Source organism: Mauremys mutica, chromosome 4, assembly GCF_020497125.1.
Source record: "Mauremys mutica isolate MM-2020 ecotype Southern chromosome 4, ASM2049712v1, whole genome shotgun sequence".
Classification (NCBI taxonomy): domain Eukaryota; kingdom Metazoa; phylum Chordata; order Testudines; family Geoemydidae; genus Mauremys; species Mauremys mutica.
In genome coordinates this window covers 94,998,188-95,021,160 of record NC_059075.1, presented here as the reverse complement: position 1 = coordinate 95,021,160, position 22,973 = coordinate 94,998,188, and the positions used below count along the sequence as shown (strand labels likewise).

At 39.5% G+C, this 22,973-nt stretch overlaps 1 protein-coding gene across 10 annotated transcripts in view; it reads right to left on the bottom strand.

Annotated features, from left to right (window-relative positions):
- Positions 1–22,973, bottom strand: part of BTBD10 (BTB domain containing 10) — a 49,576-nt gene that overhangs the window by 16,207 nt on the left and 10,396 nt on the right. For 4 of the 10 annotated variants that reach the window (XM_045012845.1, XM_045012846.1, XM_045012850.1 and 1 more), the window contains exons 2-3: positions 18,675–18,831; positions 565–758 (exon numbers count right to left, since the gene is read on the bottom strand). In XM_045012845.1, coding sequence (XP_044868780.1) covers positions 565–758; positions 18,675–18,775 — 295 coding nt within the window. In that variant the 5' untranslated portion in view covers positions 18,776–18,831. Of the gene's footprint in view, positions 1–564; positions 759–18,370; positions 18,469–18,674; positions 18,832–20,239; positions 20,378–22,480; positions 22,540–22,973 lie in introns of those variants that run through there. The other 6 variants (XM_045012853.1, XM_045012854.1, XM_045012852.1 and 3 more) reach the window with 4 other exon arrangements.

The window sequence follows — 22,973 nt, the reverse complement described above, 5'->3', positions numbered from 1 at the left end:
AGGCAGGGAGCCAGTCTTTGAAAGGTATGGAGAGGCTGAATTTTCGTTTTTAAAAAAAGCCAACTATATCACACAGTCTCCAGAGTTTAAAACTTTATACCTCAAAGAGTTCACCAATTTACAAAACAAGATAATGTTTTGTTTTTTTAATGGAAGTATTTACCAGACACACTCCCTGCCTTCAAATATTTAAGGTGCTACAGTAGGGGAAAATATATTTATTAACCACTCCAGGCTTCAGCAGAGTTCTCTGGTTATTATGACTCAACAGAATAGTGCAGATCCTATGTACTAGGGCATCATATCAAAACAGGAACCACAGGCCAAACATGAATCAGCAACACAGTATGCCTAAGTGGAAAACATGAGTTTTGGACTAAAACTACTATTACTTTCTAGTCCATGAGAGGCATTTTCCTAGTCTGAGGAATTTGAGCACATATATACCATAATTCTGACATCATTGCTTGTAAGAAAAATTTTCCTTAGTCTGCTCTACAAAAAGAAAAAAAGGAGTAGATTAAAAGATTACGTTTTTGAAACACAAATTAATCTCCAACATACCACCATGGTGTTGTCTTGTTGGTGAAGTTACATTCCTGATACATGGAGTGAGTTGAGACTCTGATCTTTCATGGGATGAGTCTCGTGATCTGTCACTTGACCTGCGTCTGTCTCGTGATCTCTCATGTCCACCACTAGCACCATGTAGGCTCATTCTGGTATTGTCTACTCCTTTAGCAACACGAGATGGTGTACTAAAAACAAAAAAACCCAAAAACAATCTATTCAGCATTTGACAATCTTAGAGCAACTTGTAAGACCATTCAGATTTTGAAAAATAACCCAGTATGTTTCTATATAAAATTTTAAATATTTTTATACTCAAGATACACAAAACTAGATTAATTTTATTTACCTCCAGTTCATTGCTATATTATTCACATATTTCTGTATCTATGCAGTATCATTTAGAGAATCAAACAATTATTCTCATATCACTGCAAATCAACCTATAGAAAAATGCTACTGATCACTTCCTGGTTTGTAAAACCTGAATTCACAGAATCCCTTGCAGATCTCCGATAAACCAACCATTACAAGTGAAGCACATTTTAAAGTGAAAACAAAATATTTTAATTACTTCAACAAAATATATGAACAAAAGAAAATAGCATAATGCACCTTCAAAAGAAAAAACATGAAATTAAAAAGGGTCAAGTTTAGCCCCAAAAAAATGAGTTTTGTAAAAAAAAGCTTTTATAAAATGTAAGACTAACAAACATTACCATACTATTTTAAAATTTAATTTTTCCCCTGAAGTAAACATTCCCCTGAAGTGTTCAGCCTCGTGCTAGCAACTGAAGAAAACCTGAAAATGATTTCAATTTTTGATATCCAAAACTGAGAGAAACAGAAACATGAAAACCCGCAAATCACAGCAACCCAGCAAGCAAAGTAGTAAGCTACTTTCTTAAAGCTGAGAAGTTTTTTAAAAATCTACAGTGCTAGTAACAGACAAGGAAATTTGTTTTAAAATATTTTAACTTGTAAGTGTAAGATCAAAGATTTAATCAACATAAAAAGTCATATGTTACATTTCTTTGTTTAAATAAACAGAATGTGTTTTCTTAATACTGGCACATTTAGCATTTAAACAAAAAGTTTTATTTATACAAGTGAAAATATTTTTGTACTAAGAACTGGATTTCAAGCTCCATAATTCCAGAGGGTAGCTAAAATTACCTAATAATAGTCTTAATCTTATATTAATTTACGGCACTTTAAATGCATCAAAATTTTAGATTACTACTGTGACAGCTTGGCATGGGAGTGATTCCACATAGTTTCTTTTTTGCACTCTTGACTTAGTTGAAAGTTCTAGGAAGACTATCAATATAGACATGATTGATGCATCCGATGAAGTGGGTATTCACCCACAAAAGCTCATGCTCCAATACTTCTGTTAGTCTATAAGGTACCACAGGACTCTTTGCTGCCAATATAGACATGAATGAAGATATGAATTGATCCTTTTATAGGATTTCATATTTGATAATAGAATGCAAGCAACTTTCTAAAAATTAGGTACTGAATTACTGAGGCATAAAGAATCAGCCTAGGAGGCCTACATCAGATAAAGAAAATCACTCTTTCCTACTTGTTTGTGCCCAAGAGATGGGGCTTGAATTATCCCCTTACTTGCCAGCTTGCCACAAACAACAGTACTCTCAACCAAGAGAGCTTAAAGAAAGGACTGCTTGAGAAAAGCGAAGAGATTCAAGAACAATCCTCACCAGAAAAGGTGGTAGGAATTATGATCCAATTAAGAACTACCAAACTAGACGGTGCACTCCACTATAATTAGAGGCACAAACTTGACAAGCCAGTTTCTGAAATATTTTTAAAAGGCTGATTAGAAGTTATCCAAGTGGAGATGAGACTCAAAGACTACTCAAAAGGTAAGTAGCCAGCAGATAACAGATGTTTCCCCTTCTGTGATGGGTGTAGCATAAGAGCCTAAACACAACAGAATGATAAGCCTCATGCCATCACTGCTTAATCTTGATGCTAGACCCCCACCAAATTAAAAAAAGGATAGTGACTCTCCAAGAGGAGTTGGTCAATGCTAGTTAAAAGACATCCAAGAAAATCCTAAAAATCTACATCTTAAAAAGAATTTAAGGGGTCTAGAGTTTCTCCACATCCTACTTAAATACAGACCATGAGGAAAAAGTTTCTACCAATGAGGCAAAAAATTGGTGCAGAGAAACTACTGCAATACTGCAAAACTTTTCTGCTAAGCTTAAAATATGCTGCAATAAGACGACACATTTTCTGGATGTAAAGTTGGCTAAGAGGTTACTGAATAAGGTAAAAAACTGCAAGTCTTGATTTTTGGAGGGTAGCAAGGATTAGATGCACATTTCAAAATGAACAAGCTCTAAATGGATTCATTAACAAATGATGATTTCAGAAGACAGTGCCTACTTTAAAAATAAGTAATAAAATAAATTTGTATTCTAGAATGTCAAAATTTCAGGACTTTAAAAATATCTTCTTGTATTTGCCTCCCCCATTATGGAAGTAAAATAAGACTGGCCCTTCAAGAAAATGAGACTTGCAGCAGAAGTTGCAAACAAGAATCTGTAACCCCACCCTTTAGATTCCATGAAGATTTTGGGAGGGAACATCTGCAAATGCCTTATTTTTCTTTTAAGTATTTGCATTTATAAACTCAGCTACTTTCACTGGAAGACTATGAAATATTTTCAAAAATTAAAAGTGACAGGCTACAACCTAGGGTTAAAAACATGGTAGCAACAAAAGTCTGTCCTGTCTACATTAGACTTCACAATCATGTTAATTAACATATGCTAACATTCAAAAAATCAAGTTTAAACAAACCCACTGATAAAGAATCATTCTAACACAGTACAAATAACAGTTTAGTTAGTGTCCCTACAGCCACTTCTCTGCCATCTCACTGTGCATTCTACTACTCCACTGCTTAACTGGGTTTATATATCAGTGCATTATGGGAAAGTATGAGCAGCTGTCCCATAGTGCCTCAGCAGGGGAAAGAGTGCCCTGCATGTAAACATTCTGGAAGTCCTAATTTAAAAAAGCTGGAAGGCAGGAAAGACACAAACATGGCTGGGAGAAGTGTGGGGGGGCTGGGGCCTGCCTATCCTGGAAACAGTTCCCCAAAATCTGTGCTAAACTGATTACAGGAATACAACCATGTACATGACCAGGCAGGTGTCAGGAGTAAAACACTTAGCCATCTAAGTTACTAAGGGCTAGTCTACACTGGAAGCGCTACATCAGTGCAGCTGCACCACTGTAGGGCATCTGGTGAAGATGCTCTATATCAACAGGAGAGAGCTCTTTCGTCAGCATAAAAAAAAAAATCTATCTCCATGAGAGACAGTAGTAGCTATGTCGGCAAGAGAGCTTCTACCGCCAACATAGCTTTGTCCATACTGGCGCTTAGGTTGATGTAACTTATGTCCTGGAGGGGGGTGGATTATTCACCCCCGGAGTGATGTAAGTTATACTGAAGTGAGTGGTAATGTAGACCTGACTTAATAGTTTTAACCATGTGGTGAAAGGTGCCTCATTTCATAGTAACAGTATTCATCATGATATGTTTCTTTTTGGATAATGGTTTCGAAATACATTTCTTTAGACAAATAAAATGCACTACTGAGACATGAGACAAGACTATAACAGGGTACCTGAAGATTACATGCTTTGGCACTCTAGAGACATGAGCCAATGGAAAAGTCCGTTCTTCAAGGAAGGACATTTATAGATCTTACTGTATTCTCTGGAATTAAAATTCCTTTGTACATGAAGGCCCAATCTTTCAGGTTGAAGCAAAGTCCTTCAAAAAACAAATCAAGATATCTACAGCCACCACCACCTCCCAGGCAATGTTCTTAGAGCTCACAGCAAAGCAAAGTTGACCCTGGTTAATCTTTCAATGGGAACTCTCTAAGGAAAAGAGAGTCACCAACACTGTAGTCTCTCAATGCTACAGTGTTGGTGACTCAATAGGCCATATATTTTCCTCTTTGTCAGTCCTGAACAAACACCTAATGAAAGAGACAGCACTCATTATGTTACTGGAAATGCCTTCTTCTACACAAGTGGTAAAACCAAGATCTTCAGTACTCTGATCTTTTAAAAGGTACCAAGGCACTTTATGCCAGAAGTAGGGAGTCACAAAGGATAAGATTCCAGGCCCAATGTTCGCATTCCACCTACATTCTCCACGTAGTTTCAACTGGAATTGCTGTTCCTTCACTCCTCTTCTATAATAGGCTGCTGAAGGTTTCTCGTTTCCATTTTTAATGCACATACAGATTAGACTCTCACATGTAGAATCCTGTTCTTTTGGCTGCTAGGTACTCTATAAATGTAAGACTTAAGTACACAAGCCAGACTGATTGAAACAGCACCACTTGAAACATGAACACTTATCTTAATTACATCCACTTAAACGTCAATGTTACTGTTGAATCATATCCAGACGAATTCAGAAAATGCATTTACTTGAGCAGTTAATATACCTGGCAACATTTAAAGTTCTATTCATCTGAACACATACACTACAAAATAGAATACTATTACTGAAACAGGCATATTCATCAGTAAGCAAGACAGTTAAAAGAGACAAGAAGCTAACCCCCAAATTTTGGGCTATATAAATGAAAAGGGTGGTAAAAACCCTAATATGTTAGATTTAGGAGAAAAATAAATGTCAATTAAGAGAGTTTACTGGACTTTGCCCTGCAACACTGTGAGCCAGAACATTGCAGCATGAGGCTAGTCTAAGAGCCTATGGAAAGTGAAGTTGAGTGAAACAGAAAAAACAAACCACATGACTTGTGATTCAGTGATCATTTTGATTTGTAAAATTGTTTTAGCAGTAAAAGGTGTTAAATAGGAACACAAATAATTTAAAATACCAGAACCATCAGAAATAGATTAAAAAAAACAAAACAAATCTGGTTAAGCAAAAATCTTAACATACAGAAAGTGATCATCATCTCAAACTAAAACAAAAAAAAATGCCAGTTTTAAACAATCGCTACTTGTATCCTTAGTGAACATATGTAGTAGAATCTCTCTGTTTCACACCAAACACTGGGAGACTGGTTTAGTTAATGAATTACACTCGTTAGTAAATGCACAAAAACAACAAAAATAACGCATCACAAAATGCATTGTATTAATTTTACCACCGTGGTATAGTTTAAATGAGAACACTACCAAGTGTACTAGCAAATGCACTGTAGTATATTTTGTTAATCAAATCTTAGGCTTTGTCCACATAGAGCAGGGGTCCCCGATGCGGTGCCCGCGGGTGCCATGGCGCCCACGGGGGCATCTAAACGCGCCCGCGTCCTGGCCTGCGGTTGAGCATCCGCCGAAAAGCCGCCGAAATTCAATGGCATTTTGGCAGATGCTTGACCACCGCAACGGTCCTTCGTCTGGCGCCCGCCAGACGAAAAGGTTGGGGACCACTGACATAGAGAGGATAATCACCAGCATAACTGCACTGCTGCAGACAAGCCCTAGGGGTCTACACTGGGGATTTTTACAGCAGTAGAGCTACAGTGATACATCTCTATCACAGCAAACTCCTAGTGTAAGTGAGCTTTACTGGTGAAAAACTGACTTGCACCAGTAGGGCCTATCCCACTTTCGAGCAAGGATAAGCCATGCCAACATAAATTAAATTTATAGCCACATGGCATGTCTACACTAAGGAGTTGCACGAGTGCAGCTACACCAGTGACCGGTCACTAACAGCCAATACCCCCAGAATAATTATTACTCTACGGTACCAAGCTGTCACACTGCATTAATCTGTAATTTCAAACTTCAAGAAAGCTATGGTGTTTTGCTTATCACACTGTAGCAAGTGTCCAGATGACCCGCTTTAACTGCACGTCTCTCTTTCATTCTAAACTCTTGGAGAGTTTGCAACTGGGAACTTTCAGTTAACAGAGACCTGAAAGTGCTTTTTTTATTCAACAATCACCTCTGACCTTCTCTCTCTCTCTCTCTCAAAAAAAAAAAAAAAAAACAAAAAAACCCACCTTTGAATATAATCAATAAATGATTTTAAAAAGTAATTAGATTTGGTAGTTTTGCATGTTTGGGTCACAGTAGAGGAACAGAGTAAATTTTAAAAGCATAATTTGGAATGTAGAGTCTCCTTATTTTGATTTTTAAATAAAGTTAACATTTTGAAATCAACTGTTGCATAGTCGGTTTTGATCCAAATCAAAATTATATTGACCCAATACTGAAAATGAAGTGAACAACAACATTATAGAAGGCAATAAAACGAATTTGGCTTTTTAAAGTTGCCAACATAGAACAGCAGCATAGTCTGTTATACTGTTTTCAGAACTAGTGAAGTTAAAAAAATATATATATGAATGTTGGGACAATACTGGTGCACTCATCCAAAATTTTTGGGCCAGGCTACCTGGAGTATTTATTTTTCCTTCAATCACTGGATTAGAATGTTTTGCCCCGTAGTGTAGTGGTAAAAAAAGAAGTGGGTAAACTAACCTAAACAACATATTCCCCAAATGAGAAGTGGGTAAACTCAGTTTACTGGTGCCTACTCTCTACTACACTACTGAATGTGCCTCTAGAAAATATTAAAATATATAAAATATTTTAAAGTGCTTTAAAAGCAGTTGCATTACAAACAAAACTTAACATGCTCAAAGTTTTACTTAAACACAGAAAACTAGATAATGGAGTTGGGTGGAAGAAAAGCGTTAAATTTGTCAAAATGGCAGGTTTGTCAAAGTGTCATGATGTGTATGTTTTGTATTTCTGCAGTCAGGCAAGAGTTGATTATTTTTTATAAATGCCAAAAGTCCTATTCCAATTTAAAACCTGGATGCAATTGTGAAAGAAAAATGTTATCCTTTCGGAATAAAATATTATTCATTTGATAGATACCAAACAATTAAAGAAGAAGGATTAATTTTATCATCAAAGCAACTGCCATAGATTTCAAATTGCCAACCTAATCCACACTCTAATGGACTCATATAAAATGTAATGGTTTACAAGCAATTTATTGCATCACTTAAATAGAATCATAGTATACTGATGTCTATGATCAGCAAAAATTTACGATCAGTTCAATGACAGTGAGCCAATAACAAAACCAACTTTAATACAATTTATCTTCTTGCTATATTCTCTAAGGCTTTTATTTAAATTTTTTTCCTAACATATTAATGTATAGCTAACCTCTTGCACGGAATTGTGACTGTATTCATGTAATCAACACTTTCAGAAAAGGGAGGCCAATCTTTAAACACAAAGTTACCATCGCATTTTTGAAAGGCTTTTTTGAAAAGAGAAAATCCTCTCTGCTTTTATTATAGTGACTTATCTTAGAAGTAACAAAATAGTCTCACACACACTTGGAAGTCTGCTCGTTTAAATTGACCAGGATACACAAAGGACAATGCATCTCCATCTCTGTACTGTCCGTCCTGTTATGTATTGCTCACAGATTATCCCATTATCAATGGTTACGCACCTTCCTGTTGTATACACCAAGGAAGAAATACAAAAACATTGAAATAATTTTGAAATCAGAGTACAAAAGAAATCTGCTCCTTCCAAGAAAGCAGCTCTGGAAGCCAGCTCAGCATCCTTTGGCATTACTTGCTAAGTTCAGCATATTTGATATTTCCATCATCTCCTCAGTAGCCCACTGCACCATTAGCCAGTCTTACTTTTTTCTTCTATTTTCCTCTCTCTCTCAAGATTGACAATCCTTTTGCAGCTATTCAGTCCATTAAGTGTTCAGAGACGCAAGCCCCCCTAGATATTAATTCGATTCATTTTCTCACAGTCACTGACTCAGCCGTGCGTAGTGCAGTACTGACGTCTGACCTCGCAGCCTCCTGTGAGCTGAATTCATGCTTGCCATTTCGCCATCTCTAAGCAGCCATTGGATAATGAAATTGACAGACGGGGTAAAGAGCGCGCGAGAGGAGAGCTGCTTGATATATTGCCAAGTACCATCTGTGAAGCTATTTCTAGTCCTGCCAGTTTGTCAGGTTTCAGCACGCAAACACCACACTGAAAAGGTTGTTGCTAACTTTCTCTTATCATACATACATTTTTCATGTTTGGTTTTATGGCTATTCAAGGCATTAGTTTAAAGCTTTCATTTGGTATTTTACAATCTGACTAAATTAGTATTTACAACTAAAACAGTCTTTTGCTGAGACCACAAACATGTGTTGCAATTTACTTTTGAGGGAGAGGGACGATAGGCTCCCACCTTTGGACCCAGAAATCTTTCTTCTGGCAAATCCAGATTAGGAAAGTGCATGTGAGAATGAGGAGATTATATAGCAAAGTATGGTACTTTTCCCTGTCACTAAGCATATTAGTATGTAATTGATACAAAACAAATTCATTGTCTCCTGACCAGTGCATTCTTACAAAATAGATCATTAAGTTTTTGGTTGCAAGTCCAATTTCTCATATGCAAAAACGGGACTGGGTAAAAGCATCCCAAGCCTATATTTAACAGTTTCAGGGCCATATTTCCGAAAGTTTTTTGGTGATCTGAATGCTACACACTATTTTTTAAATTGATTCATATCATATCAGACTACTGCTTTACAGTCACATTACATTTAAAGAGGGAGGTAAATCCCAGGAAACAGACAACCATAATATGGAAAGTAAAGAAGGTTAAAGGGCAGATGATGGAAGTTAGGTAATAGATATAGTTAAGAATTCATCAAGCATTTGCAGCCAGGAAAGCAAATCTGAATTTCTAAAACAAAAAGAAAACCAGTAAAGGAAACAAGACAATACGGTTTTACTACCGGGGGCAAGAGAATAGCTTGCAGCATTCCAGACCTCTTGAAGGATTTAAAGAATATGGATTTAGAACAATAAAAAAGGGACTAACAACAGTCTAGGTGGAAAGCTACAAAGGGTTGAAGAAAGATTTCTGCTCATATAGGTTCAAAAATCTAGATCAATGGGGTTCCCTTTGCTGTTCTAATTTGTCAGGTACAGCAACTATCACTGGCTTCCAATACTTTTTCTCCCTCTCAGACCTATGCCCTCTACAGGCTGGCTTCCATACCTTATTCAGGTAGTCTTCTGCCATATTTTAAGATGTCATCGGTCTCATTATGAAGCTGTCAACTGATAGGAAACACAGGTGCAACTGTACTCAAATTCCTTCAGCCACAGGCTCACAATGCTGTAATTGCAAGACCCTTGTTTCACCCTCCTGCAACGGAGTAAGCCCAAGTTCGGAGTCTCTTCCCCCTTCCAGGGCAAACAAAAGGGCCTCTTACAGCAACACCCATGCAAGGGGCACTGGGCTACAACTCCTTTTTGCTTGGTTTCAGGTGAATACATGCCCTCTCCTAGCACCTCAAAGAGTAGTCAACATTAAGAGGTCAGGCTCCAGATCCCTCTCGCTTCTCAGGCCAGGTAGCGTATTCCACAAGATGTCTCAAAGGTATGATGCAGAAGTCCATCTCTCCTTAGGGCTCCCACAAATAACTCTTCCAAAGCACCTACTACACTTCTTCTTGGTGGTGCCACAAGTTTTTCCCTCACCAAGAGAGAACAGTACTCTAAAGAGCCTTCTGACCTGGGACCCTGAAGCACCCACAGAACCTTTAGTGGTTCCCCACCCCTAGTTCAGGGCAGTATCCCACACCAAGGATGGAGTACCACCATATTACTCAGAGCTTCAGATCTACTTCACTTCAAAATACTGTCAACGGAGGTCCCTACGAAGGAGATTTTTCAAGTAGTGAGGAATATTTTCTGGAGGTTGATTTACACAGAAACCCTATCTTCAGTGAGTCAGGTTATCCAGCATTCTGCACCATCCTCCATGAAAGTCTGCTTGTTGTCTTTCTTTGTACTTTGGCTCCTCCTCTGTTTCCCAATCCAATCACTAAGTAAGTGCCCAAAAAAGGAAGAACTCAAGATGTAGGGACTTCCAACCCACAGGAAGAGGAAATCTCTTAGGGCAGGTCAATGCTACAGATTTAGTTCGGTATAATTACATCACTCAGGGATATGAATAATCTACATCCCTGAGCGACATACCGACCTAGGTGCCAGTGCAGACAACACAATGTTAGCGAGAACAGCTTCTCCCACCAACATGGATTACCATCTGTCACAGAGGTGGATTAACTATGCCGATGGGAGAGCTCTCTCCCGTAAGCATAGAGTCTTCATTAAAGTGCTAGTGGTGCAGCTGTGCTGATGCAGTGTTTTAAGTGTAGACATGCCTACTCCCCAGAAGGACCAGAACTCAGACATTTCAATTCTGACAACCCAGGTTCAAGCAAAGGCCCAAACCTTAATAAGCCCATTACTAACACTCCAACAACTGATAGGAACTGCCAGAACAAAGATTCACAGAAGAACAGGAAAGAATACTTTCTTAACAAGACTTATAGGATTAACTCCCCCCTCCCCCATGAACTCCAAGATAGAGACTTGGAAGCATCTAGATCCTTATTTTTCCATCTCTCCTACTTATGACAAGCTCTACAACATCCTCTGAGATACAACAGAACAGCGGCAGTCCCCCCGCAAAGATTGACCCAGTGGTCGGTCAATCTGAGAAATGTTCTCCTCTTTTCCAGTAAGAGACTAGAGTTTGCCTCTCAAAACCTGAGACCAGAGAACTGGACTCTACCTTAAGAAAACAGCATGAATTGTCACTTACATTTTCATATGCACATCAATGCTTTCTCCTTGTGTATCTCCTCTGAAAGCAAAATGGATTCAGTACCTCTTCAGAAACCTGGAAATTCAATCCTGACTGCCTAGAAAGTTTTTTAAAACAGCACCTCACATTTGCCTTACAATGCTGCCAGGGACTCAGTTTAAGATCCTGAATCTGGTAGTGGTATGCATCATTAGGGCCAGCCACTTCCAGCAGAGATCATGAACAACTGACTCAACATCCATTTCGTGGCCCTTTTCTTTGAAGGGATACCCTGGGACAGAACATGAAAGACATGGCTGATCCTAATATGTTTCTTTCTTCAGATAAGCCAAAAAAACCTGGGACCTCCTTGGCTAAATCTTCTAGGAACTGACTTTCCTGAATTTCATCCAGGCTCCAGGTTTCCAGATATCTCATGGCCAACTTCCAAACTAATATATCTGTCACACATCTGCTAACTGATCAGTCCGTGTTGCACCAAGTACTGCTTCTGAGCCTGTATCCCAGGGGTAGGCAACCTATGGCACATGTGCCAAAGGAAGCACACAAGCTGATTTTCAGTGGCACTCACACTGCTCGGGTCCTGCCCACCGGTCCGGGGGGCTCTGCATTTTAATTTAATTTTAAATGAAGCTTCTTAAATATTTTAAAAACTTTATTTACTTTACATACAACAGTAGTTTAGTTATATATTATAGACTTATAGAAAGAGACCTTCTAAAAACATTAGAATGTATTACTGGCACACGAAACCTTAAATTAGAGTGAATAAATGAAGACTCGGCACACCACTTCTGAAAGGTTGCCGACCTCTGCTGTATCTTATCCATAACAAACAAATGGCTACATTAAATTTCAATATTTTTTTTTAATACTTTTCAGTGGGTCCTCTCTTCCTTTTCTCTCAAAAACCTAGTGCCATCCTCTTACTCATCTTCCAAAAGATGCAGAAACCTCATGTTCCTCAGAGTCTATCCTATCTACAGTCAGCAGAAGATCAGTGCCAAATTATCCAGTCCCAGACCTTAAGGGACTGAGTCACTTTACCCATGACAAAAAATATGAAGTATAATCCCTCTGATCCAGGGTGGTTTGGGCAAATTTCAAATGTCTACATATTAGAAGATGCTCACCTTCAAATATATATTCTAGAATACACTCAGAGGTCTTTGTTTTGCCCATGGGAAGGGTCATTTCCAGTACTCCTCCCTCTCATTTTGGTCTCATCTCAGCACAGTGAATATTGAAAGACTTTAGTTGTTGTGACAGCAGCCCATAGGGAAAGCACCATTCAGGCAACCCCTTCTTTGGAAGTATAGCTGGTGAAGGAGTTAGTGTCCACCACTAAAGATGTAGTGTTCCCTAGTGGTTCAGTGACTCTTCATTCTGGGATTTGTGATAGACATGGATAAGAGCTCTCTGCACATCCATTCCCCCCAGCATTATGACCAGATCTACAGTAGATGCACTTTGCTGGTATAGGTATGCTAGACTGGCAATGCACATTTAGTGTGTATGCAGTTTATACCAATAAAACTTCATTTTGCTGGCACAGTTCCAGACTCCCTCCCCTAGTGAAACAAGCAGAAGTGAAGTTTTGCCAGTCTGAACTGTGTCCACTATAGGGCCTTTTGCTGGCACAATCATGTCCATCAAAAAATCAGCCCTCATTACACCCATGACACAGCTTTTGCTAGCAAAAGTTTGTAGGATGGACTGGCCTCTCCCTCATTTGGTAGCCCATTTCAAGACAGTAAAGGGGAAGGTTCATTCACATCAAGAATGCCTACAGTAGTTTACAAGACCACCACCCTTCAGATCCTCTCATCCAATAGTATTGGACATCCTCTGTTTTGAGACCGCTGTAGACATACTAACTGGTTCAGTACTGAGAGACTTCATTTCAGAACACTTCTTCACTCATTCATCCTTAGAGACCGCAACAGTTCCATCTGCCATCGCATCATGTCAGGGAATTGTTAGGCTGCTTGATTCCTCACAGCACAATTTCTATTGATGTTATCCACTATGGGTTCGTCATGGAGTCCAGTCTAAATGCTCTGGGTGCAACCTGAACAACCTCTCAGCCCAAGATTTATGAGCTAGACAAGTTTAAAAGTGGCACCGACTGGATCTGCAAATTGTTTACTATGTTCTGTTTGTAAGTCAGCAGCACTACCAAAGCCATACATCTGGTAGAGACACTCAATATCTAGGTCAACCGACTCAGAACTGATTCACTTAGCAAATGTGATCTGGCCCAATCAGTATTTTTAAGAATCTACAGCCACTGATGGATTCCAAAATTAGACCAGTTTGCTGCTTAAACAATACTCCTGGGGGCATTCTGCTCACGTTTTAAAATTCTGCATATTTTACTCATGAAAATAATACAATACAATAAAGCCAGTTTCAATTATTTTGGTAATTTATTTAAAAATACCTGTCAGTATGTCTGTAACAATACAGACAAAAAAAAACAACCACATTTCCTGAATCTTTTTTGGACAAATAGAGTCCTTACTAGGCATATCAATACAGAACTTTGAGTAATAATTAATTTCAACTACAATACAGAAATGTATTTCCTGCACCCTTCAAAAGCAGTGCAAAGACTTGGGGGGAGTCAGGAGTAACAGAGGAGCTGAGGGAGAGGGAAGTAATTGCTGGGAAAGAGCCTGAGTGTTAACTTGGAGAGTTGTTGGGTTGTGGGTGGGAGAGCTATTGAACAGGGTTTTTTTGTTTGTTTGTTTTTGCAAGCAGGGGGGGAGGGGAGCTGTGGGGAGGGGAGATTGTTAGGAAGCCTTCCCCATGCAGACCCTGGCTGACTCCTAGCCTCTCTCAGTCAGGCACATCTGCCCCTATCCCCATGTGTCCCTGCACCCCACTCAGCCACCCCTCCTCCCCCATCCCTACGTCTCTGCACCCCTCCCCCCCATCCCCATGTGTCCCTGCACTCTCACTCAGCCAGCCCCCTCCCTTCATGTATCCCTGCACTCATCTACCCTATCTGGCCCTATGTCCCCACTCAGCAACCCCTTCCCCATGGGAGCCGGCACCCCTTCTCTGCCAATTCCCATGTGTCCCTGCACACCCATTGAGCTCCATCCCAGAATGTCCCCCCAACTAGCCCTTCTGAACTCCAGTCTGTAACTCCCCAGCAGCTCCATGTGCCCCACACTGTCTGTCCCCCCATATCCCGTGCCTCCTGACTTGGCCCCACAGACAGCGCACTGTGAGGAATACAGCCTCTTCTCTTCCCTATCTGCAGCTGGGGCTGCTCCCACCTGGGAGCTGCTGCTCTCTGTTCTGGGGCCACAGAAAAAGAATTCTGTGCAGCACATTAATTCTGCTTGTGTGCAGTGGTGCAGAATTCCCCCAGAATTAAAACAAGCCAGAGCTCTACAACAGGGTAAAGAAAGCAGCAACTCATCCTGTAGATGCCTTGTCCATAGGATGGGCAAGAGTCTGAATATCTATTTCCCCTTTTCCATATATACTAAGCTACAAGAGAGAGACAGAGCACTCAATACCCCTCATGCCTTCTCCATATCCCAACTTCCTGCTCCTAACCAAACAGCCTCAACTTGTCCTTCCAACTGCTTCTTCTTTCCATTTCCGGACTCAGTACCGCAGCCCAGAACACAACAACTTTCTGTGGCATCCTTGATTAGCAAACTCTAGTGAATAGAGTTGTCAAATTCATCCACCCCACTATCCAGTAGGCACCCAATCACTTTCAAAGCCTACCTTGGTGTGACATACTGTACCCCAAAGTAGCATCCTACAACCCCCATATTCATCATTCATATATGGTTGTGATATTTCATACAAAGCATGCCAAGATATCACATGAAAAGTCATGTTCTGCTGAAACCCATTGTTCTGTCAAAATATGTATATCATTAGCATGTATGAAGTTATGAGACTTTGCTGTACGGTTGTCATTTAAACATGTTGTAAGTTTGGGAGTCATCCACCACTAGTTCTCCAGTGACAGCAAAGCGGTGATCCACACCCAGGAGGGTGTTAAACAACCATTAATTGACAGGGGAGTTATAAGCAAGGGATTCACAATTCTAGAAGAGAATTGTGCAAGCATCACACAATGGGTAATTGCTCAAATCTGACTCAAAATCCACCAGAACATGTCTGGGCTAGTGTTTTCCAGACACATGGAATGACGATACAAAATAGGGGACAGTGGCATCATGCTTTTACCTTTCTCCTCCCCCACGGATGCTGGAAGCAAAAGAATGCTGGAAAGACAAAGACTTGAACTGAGGAGACTGGTCCCAGGCTTAAAGGGGAAGCCTGTGTATTAAGGACTGTAAACTACCTGCAACATCCAGTGGGGTGAGAAAAACTGTTTGATCCAAATACTGCCTAGTCTAATAAGGTTTAAGATTCAGACTGTGCGCTTACCTTTTATTTTCTTTGGTAAATATCGCTGACCTTTTCTGCCTACCACTTATAATCACTTAAAGTTTATCTTTCTGTAGTTAATAAATGTGTTTTTATATTTTATCTAAAACAGTGTGTTTTGGTTGAAGTGCTTGGGAATTCTCAGCTGACAAAGGCTAGCATGTGTCCACTCCACATCAAGGGACAGGCAGACTGGGTAATGAACTTATACTGGTCAGGCTTCTGACCAGGGACAGACAGTATATTCAGGGGCTGCAAGGCTGGGGGCATGGGAGATTTGCTGGTGCCTTTCTCTGTGTGATTTGTGAATGGCTCAGGGAGCATTCAGGCAATTTAGCTGGGGCTCCACATGCTGTTGTGCTAAGTGATAACAGCAGGTGGCTGATTTTGCTGCTTGCCACTAGCAAATCATTCTGAGAGACAGCTCAGGATGAAGAGTTAAAGGGGCACAGCAGTACCCCAGTACCTGGTTGTACCCCAGGGATCCTGTCACACTGGACAACTCCAAAAAAAATTAAATTACATTAGAAAAACATCACACAAGACAGTCACAATTACCTCGCTCTTCTGGCAGGATTGCAATCTGGGTGTCCATAAAGCACCATGAAATTTCTGCTCTTAAGGCAGGGGTAGGCAAACTACAGCCCGGGGGCCAAATCCAGCCCTTCAGATGCTTTTATCTGGTCCTCGAGCTCCCACCGGGGAACGGGATCCGGGGCTTGCCCTGCTCTGCATGGCTCCCAGAAGCAGCGGCATCCTAGCTTGATGAGAGTTAACATGAGTACATCTTGTCAAGCTGGGAATCATACCCTCAGCTTGAAGTGTAGATGTACCCTGTGATGAGCTACCACAACTGAATACTGAGCTCAGAAAGGGAACACACAGGCATTAACTTCACTTATGGGACTGAAACATTTCAGATCTGGGTTCTACCTGTAGGCTTTTTATTTTTATATTTTAAACTTGGGCAAAATCTGTTCAGCCATTTTCTTTTTACACTCTCTCTGTGTTCAAAAAATAACCCAACAACATTCCCGACATTCTATTTGCTGCATTTAGCAAGGCACAAAGTGAATGAGATAGAATTCTGAAGTAGCCCTTGTCCGATTATCAACCTTGTGCAGGACAATTTGCAAATAGTTCCAGATCATACAGTCTCTTTTTTACACCTAGTAAATTGTATAAAAACTATATAAAAAATGCTAAGGTTGGTTGGTTACACACTCAAATCAGGAAATGCCAGTTTGTTTGTGCATGCAACTTTAACTTTACTCCCTTGTTCAGATGGAGTAGAATACAGTCTAGTTACATTACTACCATGTGCAATTTCTCAAAACATTTTTTCCCTACCATGATGTAAAGTATATCCTATAAAGTGCAACATGAATGAGGCTGGGGTACCCAATCCTCATAACAAGCTTGTGCCTTGTGAGTGAAAGCCTTAAGTTTGTGCCCTAAAAAGCATTTTTCTACCACCACTAGCTCTATGCAGATTTTAGGTTCTTCTTTTGCAAAGAGCATCCAGTAAGTTAAGAGCCATACTGAATAGACTGGTCACTTAAAAATACTAATTCTATTCTTTAGCTCAGCTTTTGGATGGTGCACACATTGTTTTCTAGTAATTCAGTCCTTTTCCCTAACACACTACTTTTCATATATTTCAATGTCTCAATGTGGCAAAGACACAGACTCTTTTTCAATGTAAGTTATTTCCTGTCAGCTGAAACAATTAAGTCAATTTCTCCTTCAAAGTTTCCCAAAAGCTAGCTATATTATCCAATGGTCAAATGTTAGTCTGAATGTTTTCCCTTCAAAATGTACATTAGAATATTTTTGGCATATTATACAGATCTATAACCTGTAGAGCACTTAGCACTACCAGGTTATTTATCTTTAAGAGAAAACATTTATTTGCTTGAACTTACTTTAATTTATGCTTCATTTTAGAGACATTAGTGCTCAATAATATTCATTCAACTGTTTTACCAGATGCATATTTGGCTGAAAAACAATTATGCCAATTGCATGTCTTCCACATCTCCTAATGTAATATTAAACTTTATATTGTAAATTTAAGTTATTTGATACAGCAATATCCTGTTACTGAGGGAGGAAGGTTTAGCAATTATAATGGGAATATAACAATCTGGTCTTATGAACTGTATTTCTAGCTCAACTGTTGAATCACTGTGTGACTTGATAATCATTTAACAACTGAATGCATCAGTTTCCCTACCTGTAAAATGGATAGTCTAACACTTACCTAGCTGAGCAGAATGTTGTGAGGTATAATTACAGTAATGTTTAATAACGGCTCAAATCCTTGAACAGACACATATATGTGAAGAGAAATGTTGCTAGAAAAATGTTTGCAACTTAAACTATTGTCTCGTTTAGCTTCTATTCTGAATACAACAGCAGAAAAATAAATTTACTCCCTAAACTGTCTTCAAATTGAGTATTTACAAAGCATCTCAACTTGAAAAAATCTGTATTTAGGTAAAGAACTCATTTAGCAGTCAAAAGCAAGCAAGTTTGCTAAGCAAACAAAGAGCCATAAAGAGTGAAATTCATATAAGCAAATATTAATTCATCCCCATGAGCAAGCTGCAATTACCCCAAGTGTGCTGTTAAACAGTGCCAGCTCACTGAAATAATTACCAGGGAATAAACTGTCGGGTATCCATCCCAACTATTCGGGTATCCACATCAAAAGCGACCAACTAAGTAAATTCATAATTCATTTAATTTGGAGAAGACTAAGAAACAAACAAATACAAGTGAAGATTAGGAAGACTGATAATTGTTTCAATAAAACTAATTCTTTCAAGTGACATTTTTAACTAGAGTTAAAAAGAGAAGAACTCCCACATTCATGACAGGACTTGCCACAGCCAAATACAGTTGTCTTTAGAATGAGATTTACTGTAGCTCTGAGATGCGATAGATTGTATATGGCACCTACCTTGAATGTTTACAAAGCTTACGGGGTCTATTTTGCAATTTCCGATCCCAATTCTCTGGATCACTGGAGTTACTGTCATAAGGATGAGGCCGTCCTGCCATCCCACTGCAAGCTTTCTCACACTATTGCTCTGAAAAGCACACATGCAGCACTCAACCTACATTAAAAGAGCAGTGTCGATCTTTAACAATGCCATACAGAAAGAAATATTAAGAATTCAAAGTGCTCTTTGTTAGTTTATATTAATGAATACAGTGTATTCTAGTTTTTATATTCTTCAGTATCCATGGTGCAAAACAGAGCTTATATCTCCTACCTGGCCTGCTGATATCGACACTAAAATTGTGTTTTCATTATAAGAAGTGTAATCCTATATACTTTAGTAAATAACTTTAAATTTGATTTAATTAATTTCATTGTGTGCAGACAAAAGGTTATTAATTAGATGTTACAAGCACAGTAGAAACTTTTCAATATAATTTTAACTACATAAAGTAAATAATTCAGAAACAAACCATTTGTCTACTACAGGAATCCTTGAATAGAAACAGATTTGGATTTTCTTAGGTATAAAATGTTATCATCTAACAGTTAATGAACAGTTAACTGTTCATCCAGCTGAAACAGAATTAAAAGCACCAACTTTATAGTTAGCAAATAGTGACATTATAGCCTATACTCAAAATCTCATCAGAAATAATTATTTAAATGTTAAATATACTGAAAAATCCTACAAATTCTAGAACAGACATAAGAATTAGATGTGAATATCTTAAAGTAAAGACTTTGCAAACCTGCATGCTTAAATTGTTTCTCAAACTGAGAAATGGTTTTGTATGTGACTCATCCATTAAGAGCACTTTTAGGTAAAACATTAAACTTATGACTGATAAAAGACACAGTCAATCCAAAACAAGTGACATAAAACAAGCTACATCTTGAGTAGACAATACATTCTAGAGAGATTTGCAAAGTTTTCCAATCAATCAAGTAATTCTTCGCCATTAGGAGGAGGACATGCTTTACCAATCATGTAAGCAGTTAACATAATTTATTTCTAGTCTTCATAAGATATGGAAAGCCTAGAGAAAATTATTTCAGAAAGAATCTGCTACATTGGTTTGGCCAGATTAAGCTGAATATTCTGTGATCTTGTCTTCCTCTGCCTTTTCACTGTTATTAAAATATATAAAAGATGAAACTTGAATAATGAAAAATTACTCTCAAAACTAATGAGAATGTCGAAGTTTCTATTGCCCAAGAAGAATTTAAAATGTCTTGTTGCTTGGAAAAACTTCCAATAAAGATAAACAGTAAAACACAAGACTCTTGGACAGAGTTAATTAAGAATTTAGAAGACAGAATTCGGTTAGTGCAGAGGAATGGAAAAGCACAATTCATTTTTAAATTAATTTGTGAAGTATGTTTTCTAATTTGTGATGTCAATTTCTAACAAATGAAAAGAACAAATAGTTCTAAAAATATTTACTGGAAAAACTACTTAATACATGTAAGATCTTTTTCAGCTAGCTGTTTAATTAGTCTGCACCATTATCAGTACTTACATATATGTGCTTAAGCTTTTAACTTCAATGGGACCACTCAAACACATGGTTAAGCACATGCATAAGCGTTTATAGGATTAGTATCTTAAATGTTCAACAACTCCTCCATATACTTCTTCACCAAACACACAGACTAACAAAAATCAATGGTTGGTGTGAAGAACGAGGGAGGGAGTTGTATGTAATTTTTAATATAAACATCATATGCACTGATATTAACCTGCCTGAACACCAGAGGTTAAATCAAAGGATGCTGTGAAGGGGGAAAAATCCACAGGAAACCAAACAATGGCAAATACAACGTTCCTTGAGGGAACAATGGGAGGTGGTGACATCAAAAAAAAACCCTCTGGCTTCAACCAGGCCAGAATGGCTTCTCCTTCCCACAGCTGAACCTAGGATCAAAGATGATCCTCAAACGTCATAGATGCTAGAAAAAGGAGGGACTGAGTGAGTAGCCAAAGGCTACCCAAGTTGTATCAGTGAAAGCTAAGGGACTGACAAATGCAAAGACAGGGAGCCTGCTGCCACAGGATAGGCTGTTTCTCCCTGACAGAGACAGTTAGCTGGGCTGAGGGGAACTTACAAAGCTGGCAAGGAAAGTTTAAGGTGTAAGCCCCATGTGTGTAAGCCCTATTGATTTTACCCTGTGCTGTACACACTTCATACCTTTGAGGAACAAATAAATAACGCTTTGTTTTGAAGACACTGTTTCTATATCACTGAAAACTTATACTATCACAGCTTCTCGAATGGAAACCACTGCAGATCTCAAAACCAAGTTGTGTCTTCGTGGTCATGAATCGGGGAGCTGAAGCCCAGAAATCCCATTTAAGAGTGGTTTGACTGCAGTTACACCCTGAGTGAGGTGCAGGAAGCCAGGCAGGTCACCTAAGTAGTGCACTCAAGACAGCTAAAGGGGCCTAAGGTGCAATTTGCCCTGTAGTCATAGCAGTTTGACTTTTGAAATCGTAGCTTTGTGAAACCAAGAGAATTATAGCATATCCTACAAATCAACATAACATCTCTGTATAGCACACAAAGCAAACATAGAAGCAAGAGTATTCAAGTTTTCGGTAGTAAAAAGCATTTTGACAGTATCTGTGTCAAACCTGGTTAAAGCAGCAGCTGAAACTGCTACCTCTCATGATTCACAATTAGATGTCAAGATAAACAAGTTAATGTGTGTCTGCCCAAAGAGGCAGGAAGAAAAAAAAATCTTAAATTTATCTAGTTATTAGGGCAGAAGTGGGCAAACTACGGCTCGTGGGACCGTCCTGCCTGGCCCTTAAGCTCCCAGCTGGGGAGGCTAGTCCCCGGCCCCTCCCCTGCTGTCCCTCCTCGGCGCAGCTCATCATGCCGCCAGTGATCTGGGCGGTGGGGCTGCAACCTCCTGCTGGCCTGCCACAGTGCTCTAGACTGTGCGGTGGTATGGCTGCCAGTCCTGGTGCTCTGAGCAGTACGGTAAGGGAGCGAGGAGCAGGGGGATTGGATAAGGGGCAGAGGGTCCCAGGGGGCAGTCAGGGGACAGGGTCAGTTGGATAGATGTGGGAGTCCCGGGGGGCCTGCCAGGGGATGGGGTGTGGATAGGGGTCGGGGCAGTCAGGGGACAGGGAGCAGAGGAGGTTGGATAGGGGGTGGGGTCCAGGGGGGGCGGTTAGGGACGGGGGGACCCGGGAGGGGGCAGTCAGAGGACAAGGAGCAGAGGGGGTTGGATGGGTCGGGGGTTCTGAGGGGAGCAGTCAGGGGGTGGGAAGTCAGAGGGGGCAGATAGGGGACAGCCTGTTTGGGGAGGCACAGCCTTCCCTACCTGCCTCTCCATACAGTTTCGGAACCCCGATGTGGCCCTTAGGCCAAAAAGTTTGCCCATCCCTGTGTTAGGGGATGCTAAGTTACTGCAGCAGTAAAAGAGCCCAATGACTCATTTTACATGTTAACTGAAAATTTAGGTGGCCAAAACATGAAGTGTATGTGACAATTTTACAACAAACCTAAAGTTATGTATGTCATTACTGTATTTACCATTTATCAAACAGCAATGTTTTTGGTGCTTAATAAAGGAACCTGCAATCTAGTTCAGACTCAGAAAAATATGGATAAGATACTGTCTGTTTCTGTATGAGCTGATGGTGAATTTAGTAGTAATCTAAAGCATTGTTTAATGTTAATTCATAGGTGCAGCATGCCATATATTTTCAGCCCCCAAATAGTATTTAATTAATAAAAGAACTTTTTACATACCACATTTCACCTTGAATTGATACAAACTGTAAGCATCACTGATTCCATTATTAATGTGGGCTCACCTCTGGAATGATAAGCAGCAAGTTTAGCAATAATGTATCTGTGTAGTTTAGGACAGGAAGTAAAGAGTACTTTTTCCAGTTGAAACTACACAAGGAATTTAGGCAGGCAGACAGAAGCGTAAATAGTCACATACACTAGAATTTGGCCAGAACACCAATACCCCTATTCATAGGTATTGTCTCCCCATCATTGCTGAAAGCCTGTCTCATTTAGATCTGTTCTGAGCATGACGTGGTGCTGAGAACACCTATACCCTATATACTCTAGCACTCCTGCCATAACTACTGTTAATGTTGTTTTTCCAAATTACTTGCTCACTTTGCACCCCATATTCTTTATGGAAATATGCTTATGATATGTATATGGCATAACAGATATATTTGATGCAAGATGGGGCTTGTAAGGTATCGTCGGAAAGGTTATAATT